This window comes from Pinus tabuliformis, chromosome 2_1, assembly GCF_031772625.1.
Source record: "Pinus tabuliformis cultivar Carrire ecotype Pingquan chromosome 2_1, CPIR1, whole genome shotgun sequence".
NCBI lineage: Eukaryota > Viridiplantae > Streptophyta > Pinopsida > Pinales > Pinaceae > Pinus > Pinus tabuliformis.
In genome coordinates, this window is record NC_142299.1 from 910,861,888 (window position 1) to 910,878,968 (window position 17,081).

General features: G+C 39.9%; 1 protein-coding gene across 1 annotated transcript in view; it reads left to right on the forward strand.

Annotated features, from left to right (window-relative positions):
- LOC149203602 (exocyst complex component SEC6-like) overlaps window positions 1–16,623 on the forward strand; it is a 456,452-nt gene extending 439,829 nt beyond the window's left edge. The window contains exons 22-26 of the mRNA XM_089403504.1: window positions 11,383–11,470; window positions 11,575–11,664; window positions 15,537–15,653; window positions 15,964–16,026; window positions 16,184–16,623. Coding sequence (XP_089259630.1) covers window positions 11,383–11,470; window positions 11,575–11,664; window positions 15,537–15,653; window positions 15,964–16,026; window positions 16,184–16,306 — 481 coding nt within the window. The 3' untranslated portion in view covers window positions 16,307–16,623. The remainder of the gene's footprint in view (window positions 1–11,382; window positions 11,471–11,574; window positions 11,665–15,536; window positions 15,654–15,963; window positions 16,027–16,183) is intronic.
- The last annotated feature ends 458 nt before the right edge of the window (window positions 16,624–17,081 follow it).

Genomic DNA, 17,081 nt, shown 5'->3' on the forward strand with positions numbered 1-17,081 from the left:
GTGTGAGTCTAGGAGGCAGAAAGTCAATTTCTCAGCCAGCAGAGGATCCAGTGGAGAGGCAGCGTAACACCCAGGAGGGGTGACGTAGAAACTGCCCACGGTGAGGTAGTTTTGCACAGAGGCCACGCAGAGGGTGACACAGAGCCTTCAGAGCAACAGGAGCAGTGATTGATTCTCCAGTGACAGGATGAGATCATTTCACTAGTATTTTTTTCAGTATTCTCTCTATATCGGATTGGTAGTTGAGCATCCTAGAATTGTACTAAGAATTTTTCGTGCTTAATAATAAACGCTCAGAGCTGCTACACCGGTTTTCCCACATTGGGTTTTTCTGGGGACTATTTATCCAAAAATAACTGTCCTATGTGTTGTATTTTTCTTTCTTGCTCAGTATTTTGTTTCCGCATATATGTAAATGAAGTGAAGGCTACAGATGTATTTGTTTCGAAATTTACTGTAGAATACAATAAATAACTTGCTTGATTTAATCAACTAGGAGAAGTAACATCAGTTTGCTGCAGTAGGGAATTCAGCTTAGGAATTTTCACACAGTATCAGAGCTAGTGTAGGTGAGACAAGAAGAGAAGAACCAGAAACCCCAGTGATGAGCAGAAGGGGAAATCGAAAAGCTGCAGGAGGTAATAAGTAGAAACCCCAGAGGGTCTGCGCAATTCTAGCCGGAGGGCCGAAAATTCGAGGTAGTTTCTCTCCAAGTGAGTTGACAGAGAGAAGGAGCTTCCAGTTCGAATTTTACCATGGCAGAAGGAGCAACGTTGAGCCTCAGTGTAAGGAGATGTTGGTGGGATGCAGATTTTTCAGTGGGCAGTTTTGTCGGGCTGAAAGCCGTCAGAAGAAAGAAGAAGAGCTTAGTGAGGGAATACTTCCTCAATGATTTCTTGCCAAGGAAATCAACATTTCTCAATTGCTAAGCAGCAGAGGAGCAACAACTTACTAGCTCCATCAAGGAGTGCGTAAGGCAACCTAGGAGCTATGCAATAGTAGGGAGAAAGAGGGAGCTATTCGATTGTTCTCGGAGTAGATGGCAACCAGTGGCTTGAGGGATCATGATAGGTTGGACGGGGCTTCCAACTATGCCATCTGGAAGGCTAGGATGACTTTCCTTCTAGATGAGCATGCCCTCAAGACTATGTTGATAATGTGGTAGTTGTCCCGGCGGATGCAGATCCGCTGAAGAAGTACAGAGTTGAGATGGCTAAGGCAAAGAGGATGATCCTAGATGGAGTCAAGGATCACGTGGTGTGCCACGTTGCAAGCAAAGGGACCGCTAAGGAGATGTGGGATGCCTTGGCCACATTGTATCAGGGATCTTCCGAGTAGCGGAAGATGTACTTAGAGCAGAAGTTGAGATCTGCTCAGATGCAGAAGGGAGAACGTGTGGATCCGTTCCTCACGAAACTGAAGGAGACTCGTGATGAGCTGTCAGCTGCAGGACATACACCTTAGGATTCAGAGTTAGTGAGACTGGCTCTAAATTCCATCTCGGATGATTGGCAGATCTTTGTCTAGAGTATCCTAGGCAGAGTAGCATTGCCAAATTGGGACGAGATGTGGGCAGATTTGAAACAAGAAGAGCTGAGGAGAGACCTGCCCAAGGTCAAACTTGACGAGAGCAGCAACCGTAGTGGGTCGAAGCCCATAGTGGAGGAAGAGGATTACGCAACCCTTACATCGAAGGGACAACAGGGGCAACGGAGATGAAAGGAGGACGTCTCCAAGGTGAAATGCTTCAGATGTGGCGAGATGGGCCACTATGCATCCCAGTGTCCTCTGAAGAAAAAAGGACAAGGGTGAGAAGCATGATCCGAAGGTTGCAGTCGCAAAGATCGATGAGGAAGAGTTCACCATGACAGTAGAGATACCTCCAGCAGGGATTTGGGCTGATATAGAGCTGTAGTTGAGAGGATTGCAGAAGGGCAAGATCCTTGAGGAGCCCACCTCTTGGATTGTCACCTTGCTACGGGAGCCCGTGATCAGGAGTAGCGGGATGGTGGAGTTTCAGTTGGTGCCATGGAGTGTTGATTCGATAGATGCAATGGCTAGGAGAGGCAGAGACTGAGCAGCGCAGAGCAGAGAGGCAGCAGTGCGAGGAGGTACAGTGCAGAGCTTCAACAACGCAGTGGCTTCAAAGGAAGAGTTGGACTAGCAGTAGTCAGAATATCAGCACCAAGGAGTATACACTGGAAACTTGTCCAGTTTTGGGTGTTTTCAGTTGCTTCTCTCACCAACTGAGTTGCAATGTGGATGCAGCGTTAGCACTAAGTAGTGGCAGTGCTAGCAGCATAGCATATGCAACATTTGAGAGGGAGCTGCAATACAGATGTAGCATTGGCAGTGGCAGTGTCAAAGGCAACAATACAGTAGTAGCAGCAGTGCAGTGGTTAGTGGACAGTATGTCAGACATCAGCAACACAAAGACAATGCTTCAAAGTCAGAGCAGTATGCAGAGAGGTAGTGTATTGCTAGAGCACATTCCTCGCTAAGAGGGAGTGTTGATTTGGGGTAGCATCAGATGTGCTTTAAACCTCAAATTTTGCAGGGAGGCTTGGGCATAGGTATTCCAAAGAACCCATAAAGCCTTTTGAAAATTTCCACCCATAAGTGATTTCATCAAAATAATTAATATTTTTAATGGGGTTCCTAAGCCTAAACTTAGGAAAATTAAAATATTAATGGGCATTAATCTAATCAGGGGTGAAACTTCTAGAAAAAGCCATGGATCAAGTCAAAACGATCTAAGCCTTTGATTATGTTTTAATCTAGGCCATTGGTTGTTCAACAGGAAGATATAAGAAGGGGCCTGAGGGTCATTTGGAAAACACACAGATAGATTGAGAAAATCGATTTTCTGAAGTGAGATGTTCTCAAGAGGAAAATCGATTTAGGAGATATTGCTGCAAAGGGGCAGTGACGATCTGAGAGAAGGAATTTCCGGAGAGTACGAGGTAGAGGGAGAATAGAAAGATGTCTAGAGGAAGGTTGACGCTGGCCTACACAGTGCTGACATAGAGGCAACGCAGTCCTTGAGGGGAAGTCGAGTTCCTGCGAAGGGAAGTTCAGTTGCCGGAAGCCAGGGTGTGAGTCTGGGAGGCAGAAAGTCGATTTCTCAGCCAACAGAGGATCCAGAGGAGAGGCAACGTAATACCCAGGAGTGTTGATGCAGAAACTACCCAGGGCGATGCAGTTTTGCGCAGAGGCCACACAGAGGGTGACATAGGGCCTCCAGAGCAGCAGGATCAATATTGATTTGCCAGTGACAGGGTGAGATCATTTCTCTAGTCGTTTGTTCAGTATTCTCTCTATATCAGATTGCTAGTTGAGCATCCTAGAATTGTACACAGGATTTCTTCTGCATAATAATAAACCCTCAGATTTGTTGCACCAGTTTAACCAAGTTGGGTTTTTCCAGGGACGTTTTGTCAAAACATAACTGTGTCCTATGTGTTGTATTTTTCTTTCTTGCTCAGTATTTTGTTTCCGCATATATGTAAATTAAGTGAAAACTGCAGATGTATTTGCTTTGATATTTACCGTAGAACACAGTAAATAACTTGTATGATTTAAACAAGTAGGAGAAGTAACATAAGTTTGTTGCAGTAGGGATTCCGGATTAGGAATTTTGACATTGAATATGTTGCTAGGTTTTGTCATGATGAGCATAAATGTTTATGAGGCAGAGATATTGTGTATTACTATAAGTGGTAAAGGCTTATGAGTAGGTTATTAAGGGAGATCTGAATGATGAGCCAAGCATGGGTAGCTTTTAGTAATAGTGATTACAACAGAGGCAATGTTTGCAGGATTGACTGTGACAGTGACAATATATGTGGGTTGACAGTGTTGTTATAGTGGAACAGAAATTGACTATTGGATAGAAGTAGAGGCAATGCAATGACAGTTTATGCCATTGACAACAATGGTTAGACAATGATCAAAGCAGTGGTTTTCAAAAGCAGTGATCAAGTGTAGTGGATGAGCAACATATTCTATCTTATTCTTTTATTTTCTATCTTCAGGGTGGCAAGGTGGTGCAAGGCAAGAGAGTGGAGTCTCTTTTAGGTTGGAGTCTGAGAACACTTTAGGGTGGCATGGTGGCGCTAGAGCAAGTTGGAGCCTATGCAGGGTGTTGGAGCATCCTTTTAGTCAAAGTTGATGAAACTAGGGCGTTGGAGCATCCTTTTAATCAAAGCTGGTAAATCAAGGAATTGGATCTTCCTTTAGGTTGGAGCTTGTAAATCATGGCATTGGAGCATCCTTCCAATTGCAACTGGTAAACCAACACGTTGGAGCGTCGTTTCAATTAGAGCTGATAAACCATGGGGTTGGAGCCTCCTTTAGTTGATGTTGTAAATCTTGGAAGTTGGAGCTTCCTAATTGATGTAAATTTTGAAGACCTATATTAAGAAGCATTCAGTGGTTTTTCTCCCGGAAGGGTTTCCACCTAAAAATCGTGTGTCTATTGTCTCTAATATTGTGCATTGTTGAATGGTATTGTTGATTTATGTTTTTGATCTGATGCTAATGTTAGTTCATACTTTGTGAATTTAAAAATATACTAATTGAAGAGAAATATTGATTCACTCACCTCTTAGTGTTTTCAACAATTAACAGGTATATTTTAATTAATTATGCTTATGGTGTTGTTTCGAGCTGATTATTTGGAGACACACCTTAGCGTAATAGCTCGTTGGAATCGTGATGAAAAGATCTATAAGACAAGGTGATGAAAAGGGGTCTTGGAAGGTCGGTGTGATCATGGTGGCAATTTATGCATTTTCTAGAGATAGAAGTGACTTTAATTAGTAAGAAAAAGCCACTTATTAAATAAAAGGAGAAAAATAGTTTTATTTAATGGGTAAATAAAAGGGTGGAAAAACGGTCAAGTGAGTTAAAAAAGGGAAATGAGCAGTCTCTCCTCATTTTTTCATTTACTCACTTGAAAATTAGAATTTTAGAGAGCTCTTGAGAAAGAGGTTAGGGTTTTGGGGAAACCCTTATTTTGGTTGCTAGTTTCGGTGTTGAAATTATACACCCTAGCTAGTTTGGGAGTGGGAGCACTCAGATTCCAACCTTGTGCTTCAATGGAGAAGAAAATTTTGGGCAAAAAAATGGAAGTCTCGAAGAAAAAGGGTTTCATTGTCAAAGAAGAGGTCAAGTATTTCTGTTTGTTGACCGAGTTTTGTTGTAAGGGCTGAGTTGAACTCTGTTTGCTGGCCGAGCTATCTCTCCTTGTTGGCGGATTTATACATCTTCAAAAGTGGAGGTCGAATACTGAAGTAAAGGGCATGAGTTTCTTTAGCAAAGGGACCAAGTCCACTCCTGAGTTGTTGGCTGAGTATTTCCTTCTTGCTGGTTGAATTGAAATCATGTTCATGGAGCCAAGTTTGTTCAATTTAGGGCGAGTTATAGCCATCTCTTTAAAGGCCGAGTTGCTACTTAAAGGGAGGTCGAGTTCCTATGTTTGGATGCCTGTTCGAGTTGCCAAGGAATATCAATTACCTCTTTCCAAGGACAAGTTTGAAAGAGCTGGGGCTGTCACCATTTATAAGACCCCCGTATTCCTGTGGGAAAGACCGATTTTACAGTCATTCTGAGGTGGGCATTCTTGGAGGTTATACATCTCGAGTTGCATAAGAAAAGGGTTGATATATTTATAACTGTATTGCTAAATTTATACGAAGTTCCTCTCATCTCTGTATAGTGTATACTGTACTTTATGATGTTAACATGATGAAATGACTGTGTCTATTGTTGCTACAATTATATATACCAGTGTTCCACGGGGACCCCCCCCCCCCCCCCCCCCCCCAAAAGGGGTCTAGTTTCCTAGCTCCCCCGCGTTCCAGGGGCTTGGGGATGAGAAGGGGTCATTTCCCCACTCTCCCAAAAAATAGGGTACGCAGGGGGACGTGCCAAGGGGTCGTTTCCTTGTGCTAAGGGATCGTTTCTGAAAAGGGGGTTGTGAGGGGTCGTGGGGAGTCGAGGGGCCCAATTTTTTAAAATAAACTTTTGTTTATAATTAAAATTTAACATTAGTTTTAATACTTTAGGGTTTCAATTTGTTTTTTTATAAATTTAATTCATTATTCGCCCTGGCCCCTCACTCCATTCACAAGACGTTCCTAGTTCCTCTACAGCAGAGAGGAATTGGTCCACATATAGCTTCATCCACTCTATCAAGAGGAACAAGCTTACCTCTAAAAGAGCGGAGAAGTTAGTTGCTGTGCACAGTGCCCTACGTCTTGAGCATAGGAAGACACTTGAGTATTTGAAGGGACTAGCAACATGATGGGATGTTGATCCAGAGGATGATGCATAGGTAGATATGGAGGAGAGATTTGATGAGAGACAGATGGGGTTGCTTGGTGTGTCACTTAGCATGTTTGAGAATGCTAGTGATTCAGATTCAGATGGTGATATGGTTGATCCTGATTTATTCATGCAGCAGCTGAATGCAGAGACTAATGGGGCATTACCTTGAGGCTTGAGAAAAATTATGCTCATTTATCTTTTGATATGTTGATGTTCTTATGTTATTCTGACTCTTTGAAATTTTGACTCTTGATGTATGATGTATCAGACTTGACTTTTATAATTTTATGTCAATATTCACTGTTCAGTATTCAATGTTCATAGTAGGAAGTGGAACATCAATATGGTTTAAACTTTACTCATAATGTATGATGTATGATTATAAATTAGAATTTTAAATTTATATGATATTAGATAATGATATTCATATCAATGATCATGCTTTGCAGCTTTTCAATTCAAACCCATTTGTCACAGTGGACTCAATTTATAAATTATATTTTATATTTATAAGTTTTTAAGACCCTGACGTCCCCCCACATTTCCTAAAAATTGATGGGGAGCTTTTGCATAGGCCGCCCCTGCGTATCCTCGCTCCCTCGCCCCCTCGTCCCGGAACCTCGGTGGAACATTGATATATACCAGTGGGCTGTGTATTTCTGAACTCTATAATTTATTATACTGTTGTTTGGATGTATATTTTCCAATTTGAATTTCTGTTTGGAGCTAAAATTATTAAAGGTGTACCTACAGCCATCTGCACACAAATTGTTTAACGGAATGACACAATGAAACTCAGACAAAATTTCAGAAAATTAAAGGGGGGATTTCAAGGTATTCCAAGGGGGTATCTTACACAAGTTCATTTATTGGGCTGAGTTTATTGCTGGAAGAGGCCGAGTTCATTAGCTGGGGGCTGAGATCATTTGTTGGAGGCCGAGTTAGTTTGCAGAGGACCGAATTGATATGAAGGAAATTGAGCTATTTGCTGGAGATGTTTCACAGGTTCCACGGATTGATCTGTTGCATGTAATCCCCTGAACAAATTTAATAAGATTCTGGTTGTGCCTTTGGCTGTAAGTTTTTATTTCTTTAGCATACAAAGTGTTTGAGGGAAAGTTTGCACACAAAGTGCATTTCAAAATTAATAAAAGAGAAATTTAAAATTTTTGCAAGGTGTGCTAGCATATTTTGGCTAAGGAATATTACACAGTCCACCAAGCTATTGGATTTTGTTTCCTGTAATCATCTATGGCAGTTGATATAGACATGGGTCTGCTTCTAAAATATTGTTAATGGTTCCATTCTTTTCCTACAAGATAGTATGTTATTTTGAAAAAAATTATATATCTATATTCTTGCATTTATGATATACTGCTTTTCCTGAACATACGCGTTTTGGTGGGGTCATGTTTCCAGGCGTTTCTGTTTTGGAAACTTGTACATGTATCCACATTTTGTGCAACTTAGGTCTGTCACGTTTTCTTTGTAACCTGCACTATTTTCAGGAAACTTCTCTTATACTTGTCCATATATCTGTTTCATTTGATCCACAAAGCCTCTGCATCATTTCTTCTAATCAAATCCATTGTAAAATCAGCTGAGTCTATCATATACACTGGAAAATCAGCTGAGTCTGTCAAATGCCAGGGAAATTCTTGTATTCACAAATTATATGTATTAAGTTCCCTCTTATCTTGTAAAAGAAACTTATTTATCTGTAATCATGGAAGTAGCGTTTGCTTTCATCTTGCATTAGGAAAAGACTTTCTAGGCATGTCCAATTTTCTTTCTCAACTTTTCGATATTAACCAAGATCACTTGAATTTCTCATTGTAATATGATTTTCCCTTTATCCTTGTGCATTTCCAATGCCCTATTTGAATTTGAAGGTAACAAATAGTTACAAACTCATATTCTCTAAATTCCATTGATGTTTGAAATTCAAAATCTATGATGAATTTCTGATCTTCATAATTACTTGTGAGCGTTATTATTCATTTAGCATTAACTTAATTTTCATCAAGCAATTATACTTCATCATTTAACAAGAAGCCACACTGCAAAAAAGACACTACACAATTTTTACCTTGGGAAAACCCAAAAAGGGGAAAAACCCAGCAAATCCTTCCTTGTAGAATCATCTTCAACAAGAGAGATATAAAATTCAAGACTATGGACAAACTAACCAGCAAGGTCGACCATCAAGTGTCCAAGTCAGCCCTCCTTTATCTGCCTGCAACAGAGAGAATTTGCTCCTCTTTCCACAGAGTGAATGCCACAAAACTTTGGCCTATTACCACAGAGATGAACCATAAAATCTCGGCCCCTTTCCACAATGATGAGTCACAAAAACCTCGGTCCCTTTCTACAAAGATTAACCACAGAGTCTCGGCCTTCATGCACAGAGATAGACCACAGAAGTTCGACCTTCTAGCATAGAAATAAACCACAGAAGTTCAACCTTCTAGCACAGAAATTAGCCACAGAAAAACTCGGCCCTTTCCAAGATATTCAATTTGTCTTTGATCTTTGTTCTGCTCCTTGACTTCTTTTGCCTCAGATACGCTTGCCTCAGATGAACATAGACAGGAGGTCAGAATTTGTTAATTTTAGCTATGTTCTATGCTTAGAGCAATTTATTTCAATTTTCACGGTTAGCTCAATATCTTTTCCAGATTAGCAATCACATCAGCATTAAAGAAAATTGCAGATAGAACATAAACACAGATCGCAGAAGACAAGCCAAGACAAGAGGACAGAAGATGTGGCGCTACCCAGCAACAGACCCCAATGTGGGGAAACCCTTGATCAATTCTTCTTATATGTTCTTCAATAGTTCAACAGAGAGAGAGAGAGATAGTACATATACAACAGAAGTCAACACTTTGACTTATCTAAGTAAGAACATAGATCATCTCTAAGTAGATGATACATGAGGTAGCTGAACTCAGTTGAAGACAAGCTGCTTCAACTGATTCTCCCAGGTGACTCCATCATCATGCTGCACCTATCATTGTGCTGCTCCTCATCATCATGTTGCACCTCACCGTGCTGCACCTCATCATCATGTTGCACCTCACCGTGCTGCACCATGCTGCACTCATCATCACTATGTTGGACCTCATAACCATGTTGCACACTTCATACTGCTGCACCTTATGCTGCTTTTGTTGTCCCATGTGTCATTGTTGCACCATGCTACCGCAGTTGTCCCATGTGCCATAGCTGCACCATGCTAGCCACCGCTATCCCATGTGGCATACCGCTGTCCCACTGTTAGTGACATTGCCATTCCATGTTTGGCATACTACTGTCCCATTTGCTATGTTCCAACAAGCACCATTGCCTAGCTGTCCCATTTGGCATGTTGTACCTTGCTGCTGTCCTAATGGGTTTGCAGCACTAAGCTATTGCTGCTGTCCCATTGCAGCCTTTGCTGCACCTTGTCATTGATTGCTGTCCTACTTCTTTCTCCACCAAGTGACCTTGCTGTCCCATGTATGATTGTATCTAGCTGCCAGCACACCATACAAATGCTGTTCCAAATATGTTTGTATACTGCTGTTCGTGGTTGTTCTGGTTAGGGCACTAGGGCAGCCCTAAACTCTAACAATCCACAAACAACCCTCAAAGATTGTGGCACACCTTCATGAGACACCTCCCCAAGCACGCTGCTGTTTTGGGCATGTTTGAGACCTCAACCTATTCACATTGTCCTTGTTTTGAGGTGGTTAGGACTGCGGCCTACCACAGTCCCACGTTGTCACCTACAACCCACTCAAAACAAGCTTCCCTTACCTTTTCGCTGCCCCAAACAGACCTGTGATCACCCTTCTTCAACTCGGCCTCCAAGCTCAGCTCCTCGGCCCTCTAACAGTAGCTCGGTTAGCCTTGAACCAGACCTTAACTCCCTCGCTGCCTTGGCCTCTTCTTGTAGCATCATACGCTGCCCTTTCTTGCACCCAAGACACCTCAATAGACCTGCGTCTAGGGCTTGAACAGACCTACGATTAGGGCTGGGCAGACCTGCGGTTAGGGCAGATTTAGGACAACGTTAGGGCTGCTTTAGGACTGCGGCTAGGGCTTGTTAAGGCCTCCTCCATAGCTGCGTTAAACTTCTTCCATGAGCTCCTTTAGGTCAACGTAGATCCCTTCCATAGCTTCGCTGGCCTGTCTTCTTTGTTGCGGCTAGGGCAACCTCCTTTCCTCCAACGTCTAGGGCTTCCACTCCTTGATTTCTCTTCCACTAAAACCCAAAGCAAGTGGAGAGGAATCAAGAGAGAAGTGTGTGTAAAATGACTCTCAAGTCATCTCTTTTTATACTAAAACGTTGAGCACATGTGGGTGTTGTTTAGTTGCTGGCCGACCTTGACGAATTGTCTTATAACACAAATAAATTCATAACTCCATGAATACTTATCGGAATTGGATGATCTTTAGATCAATCCTACACCTCTCGAGGAGAGGGATCCATGAAAAATATCAGCTGCCATAAATAAGATGACCCACATGGAGTTTGGCCCTAGTTGCCAATTTTAACAGAATTCCACTGAAGGAGAGGTCGAATGTCTTTCTTATATAATTGAAAAATGGGTGCCAATGAGCGGTGGGCCGATTTAATGCTGGAGGGCCGACTTGGACAACTTGTGGAGGCAAAAACAAATATTCAAAATTTAAATTTTTCTTTTGCCAAGGTCATGAAGAACATGCCTTGTATTTTTTTTTGTCAAATACAAATAATATAATTTCTTTTTGAGCATGAAGAACATGCTTTAATAAATATATAAATGACGAGAATATACATAATGAAGACCAACCATAGTTACAAAATTCAACAATGGATGCTTCCACATGTTACCTATAAACTTATAAAGGCTGATTACCTCTAGAAGTCAGTGCTGTAAAAGCTCATATCTATGTTATAATAATAAATTAAAATAGAATTGTATGGGTTTAAGTATATACCGAAGCTATGCTAAATTAGATGGCATTTCAATAGATGTATCTCTGCAATTATTTTTACCTGAAAGTTTCTGTTTTAATTTTCAGGTATATAGAAGAAAGGTCCTTTAGGAGGTTTGTTGAAGCTTGCTTAGAAGAGGCAGTTGTGGTTTACATTGATCATCTCCTTACTCAGGTAAGTATTATTGGTTCCTGATTGCTTTGCGTCTTTTGTTAATATTATACACACGCCTCTTTGCTTTATAAACTGATTTCTTGATGCTTTCTTTTCTTATTCAGAAAAACTACATCAAGGAGAAAACACTTGAAAGGATGCGTGTTGACGAGGAAGTATTCTTGGATTTTTTCAGGGATTATATTGATTTATCTGTAAGCACAATGCCCTTAAAACATAAAATGTATTGTTCCATACTCATTCTGAAAATAAATAAGTGGATAAGCAGTTCACAACTTCTAAATCTTTTTCTTTATCCAAAGATGAGAATGTGTACATTCTCCACAGGATGCTTCTGCTGGGGAGAATATTTTTTCAAACTGTATTACAGAATCTCAACTAATGGAAATGTTGGTCTAGTTGAATCATCAGATCGATAGGGCCAAGTTTGTTGGGCAGATAGTTGACTTGACAAGAGGGCAGTTTAACTAGGTTAGGCTAGGGTTGCATTGCTGTCAGTTTGATTTTGTATTTGACTTAGATGTATTCTTGTTGAATTGAAGAATTTTTATTAGGAAAATGTTTGTGTTTCTTGTCTGACTGTCTCTTTATTATCCTACTGACATTTTGTTTCCATTGTTGAGATCTTTTGTGTAAATGCTTTATGATGAATGTGAATGCAAGGAAGATAAATATAAGAAATCATAAGAAGTAATAAACAGATTAGGAGATCTTTGAAAAAGCAACAGAGAGAACCAACCAAATGGGGAGTATCAGGATGTAAACAACCACTGTTAAACTAAGGAGTTAATATCAGGGAATGATTTAATAAAATAAGATAAAAACTGAAACATGTAGACATGCCACAACTTTGCTTCTTCCTTCCTGCCATTGATTGGTATTAACCATAGTAAAAGCTACCGTCATGGAGTCATCACCGCTTTGGAAAGGAGCCATTTTAAACTTGTGTATGGATGGCTTCATTATCCTCTTGTAAAGGCCAAGGCGTAATAGGTCTTCTAAAATCCAATTCAAGCTCCTGCAATGCACTGTCAGATTTAATGTTGATGCCATAAATCTTTCCTACATCTTGTTAATTTTAGGGCTAGATTGTTCTCTGCTGAAGATAATTGCATTTTTTAAACTTTTCAACAATTTACACATTACATTCACACCATATCATCATAAGAAATTATATAGAGAGAGCAATAACATCAACTATGCAGTGGAACAATGAAGAACATTAGAAGAAAAGCATACACAATAGAGACACCAAGATTTAGGCCAGAGACCAGGGCAAAACCCCACGAGGGGGAAAATCCAAAAATCAATTCTTCTTCTTTAGATATTTATCAAATGTTTAGCTGAGATACAATGTACGAATATAATGAGACACAAGTCTATCAACATCAATCACATTAGGCCTCCTAGGGCTAACCCTAGATCATACAGGATCCTCATGATGATAGCAGACAAGTTTATCTAGGAGTCCTTCACAAGACCTCTGATAGGGATGCCTCCATATCGCTAAAAGTAGCATATATCTTTGTCACGATCATATCACTGCCATTACAATCATAAGAGCAAGTTTGAGTGCCATACATCAATGTCATATCATTGCCATATATCACTGTCATAAGGAGTGCCATACATCTATGTCATATCACTGCCATATATCACTGTCATAAGGAGTGCCATACATCTATGTCATATCATTGCCATATATCATGGTTATAAGGACTGTCATACATCTATGTCATTAGGTCACTGTTATACATCACTTTCATAATGGGACTGCCCTACAAGGGCACTGTTAGACATCTTAGTCATAGAGACACTACCATATATCCCGGTCATAAGGGTTTCCATACATCTATGTCATTAGGTCACTGTTATACATCACTGTCATAAAGGGACTGCCCTACAAGGGCACTGCTATACATCTTAGTCTTAGAGATACTACCATAAATCATAGTCAATAATCATTGTCATAAGAATTACAAGAAACTCCGCCATATATCACTGCCATACATTACTATTAAACATAGAAGATTAGGGCACATAAAAGTTGCTCAAGTAGGTTGCAGAGATCTCCTTACAGACCTCTTAAGGGTCACATAAACAATAGCCTAGTTGCAGAAGGTTAGGGCCATTAGGGCTGCACCAAGATATGCCAAAGAGGCTACTTAACTTCACTGGAACAGTTCTTACCTTCTCAAGGAAAAGCCACATATAATTATGATAAGATCACAGAGAGAAGGTAGCAGATATCCATAGACAAAGGTCGCATGAAGCCACAAGGAAAGGGTTGCATGTAGTGATAGAGAAAGGCCACAAATAGGCTAGAGGAAGCCACACAAGATGCCACAGAGAAGGCCGCATATAGGACTGAGGTAGCTGCACAAGATGCCACAAAAAAGGCCGCATATGATGCCCACTAGGCTGCAGAGATCGCCATTGTTAGGCTGCAATAGATGCCACCAATAGGCCACAGAGATTGCCACAATAAAGCCACAATAGATGCCACCATTAGGCCAAAGAGATTGCCACTGTTAGGCCGCAATAGATGCCACCATTAGGCCATGGAAATTGCTACTGTTAGACCGCAATAGATGCCCCCATTAAGCCACAGAGATTGCCACAGAAACTTGTCAAAATAATTGTGTCCAGCAGCCCTAACTTCAACCTGTACCAAACCACAGAAACAAGTACAAACCCACGTGCTTATTTCCTCTCCAACTCGTCTTTTTAGGCCTGCGGTACCTCAGATGATAGCCCTTGGATGATGCCTGAGTTTTAATTGCAAATGGTGGAGGATAGATGCCAATTTATAGTTAATTCGCCATGTGAAGGGTCACAACTATTGGGGCAGGCCAACTTGAAATATTATGAGGCCGACTTGTGAATTTGGAGGTTAAACATAAATTCAAATTGCTAATAAGTGTGTTGACATTGAATCCGACATAGTTACTTGCCCAAATAAATGTCACATGAAATAATAATGAGAGTGCCAAACACATTAATAATAATATTTCTTTTATTCATTTTGAATTCTCTTTTGGGGCCAGAGGGTTTCTCCTTGGGGTAATTGGATTTCTCTTGGGGAAATTCATCCCAAAGCTGCCCCAAATTTCAACACATCTTTTGTGTATTCCAGCTTTTCTTCTCTGATTCAGTATATTGTGTTGCAACATTTATGATTTAGGTAGGTTTTAGGGACAAATTCTTTGGTTCTCACATTATATCATTTGTCAAGAAAAGCCTTATTTTTTGTTTTGGTTTGTTTGAAGATTTGAATAGATACTTGACAGTGCTTGAACTCTATTCTGTTCTTTGCATGAAATGAAACCTTGCAGCTCAAATGTCTAGAAATTGTACAAATATCAATCTGCTGTGATCCTATGGTTATTATGGCTTTTTAAAAGAGAACTTGTTCTGTATAAGAAACTTTTAGGTTCCAAATTATATATGCATCCCCTTGGTCTGACCTTGCTTCTTTAAACTGTGTGAAACCAGCATCCTTATGTGAATTGCAGATTCCAGGAATATCCCGGAATCTGATGGTCAAGAGAGAGGTCAATTCTTTTACCTCTCCTGACCGTTGGATTCTGGGATATTCCCGGAATCTGCAATCGACATAAGTTCAGGATGCGAAACCAGAATGTCTTGAATGGGCTAAGACAGATGGTCGCATTGCCCTTTGTTTCAGAGCTTTTGGAAACTTTTATTGTTTGTTATGTTGACTTTGAGGGTGGCCCATCCCATTTTCAAAATTAATATAATTCCTGTTGTAAGATGTAACATGTTAATTCTGCCTGGACCTTGAACCTTCTTCTACATCAGTAAAATGCATCTTGTTTATCACACATTTACTTTCCCATCAAAACCATGTATATGTTGCTGTAATCATTCATGATCTGCAAGTGGCAATAAATATAATACTTTCTGAATGCAAAATAGATCACTGTTATAATAACTATTGTATATACTATATTGTATGTTATCATATTGCTGCACGGTGCATTCACACACACACAAATGCAGTTAAAGGTAATGAACTAATTAATCATTTATGAGTGGTTTGCAGAAAGTAGAGAAAAGAGTGCAACCTTTGGCAGATTTGCGAGAACTTGCTTCTGCTGAGAGTGTGGAATTTTTTACTCTTGTCTACTCAAATATTCTCCAAAACCACCCTGATTGTCCGGTATGTATATTCAGTTACATTTTTTGTTGCGATGGTAGAGGATATAAACAATCTTTTGGGCCTTAACCTTCAGTGTCTTTTATTTTATGTTAGCTGGATTGCCAAACTGAATTATTCGTATTAAATAAGAGGACTTTTGCACTTTTAAACAGGAGAGAAGATTGTATTTGTTCCATTTGGATATTTGTGATTCAAGGATCTATATAAATAAGTTTATGCATTGGAGAAAAACTTTGGTCCAATTCGCTTCTTGAAATTTATCGGAGGGAGGAGTGTTTACACCTGCCTCTTTTGTTTTGTCCAACTGCAGCCTGAAGTTGTAGAGAAGGTCATTGCATTACGAGAAGGAATACCAAGGAAGGATGCCCGTGAGGTATGCTCTAACTTCCAAGTTATTTCTTATTTATGCTTCGTAGTCATACCTTATGTCCTCCAGGTTACTGCTTATTTATTCTTCCTGCTCATGTCGATTTCTTTCCGAGTATTTGTTTTAGTGCAAAGGACAGCTATTTGTTTCTCTTTCCTTGCAGATACTACAAGAATGCAAGGACATATATAACACTTCTCTTGATAATGGAGATTTACCCAAGCCTGGATTTCTCTTTGCCCGACTAACTTGTCTTCCAAAGGCAACACTTCGAAAGCAGCTTTAATTCATTCAATTGTTACCGCAGATTCTATAACATGAAAGTAGTTTACCAATCATTTCATCTTGGAGATGACTTTGTTGCACAATGTGTTGTCTGTAATTGATGTCCACAGAATAAGTGGAAAAGAAGGAAAATGGCATTTGTTGTTGATTCATAATCTGAATGATAGATGATAATAGAAGAAATGCATTGGGATGTGAATGTTGTTCCTAGGGATTTGAAAGGCACTCTTTTTCTACCTATTTTTCAGGTCTACTTGATACACGAATTATTCCAAATATAGTTTTAATTTTATATTTGGCTCTTAAATGCTTATTCAACCGATTTTTTCTCAAAAGGAAACATTTGTGACAAAGTCTACTTTTATGTGAGCCATAAAAGAGTGCACGAGGACTTGGAACTATGTGCAAGTACGCACTGTGTCACTTTTCTTACGATTTTACACATCTTTACCTATTACATCACTTTTAACCTCGGTTCTTTTTATGGTGAGGTAATCATTGAGGACACAAACATTGAATGTAAGCCCATAGCATGAGCACTTTGAAATAACATACAATATGGCATATAACAGAGAAATTTGAAGTTTTCATAGTCCTTCATAGGGCATCTTTCATGTCATAGAATAGTAGCAGAAAAGATGACCTTTAAAATAAATTTAAATTTTGATAGAGACGCATTGCCATGGAAGTGTTACTCTTTTATTGGTTTGTGATATGGAAGGGCAGGTTTTATTTTTGTTGTCTGATCAATTATATCGTAGAGCATTTACGTATGC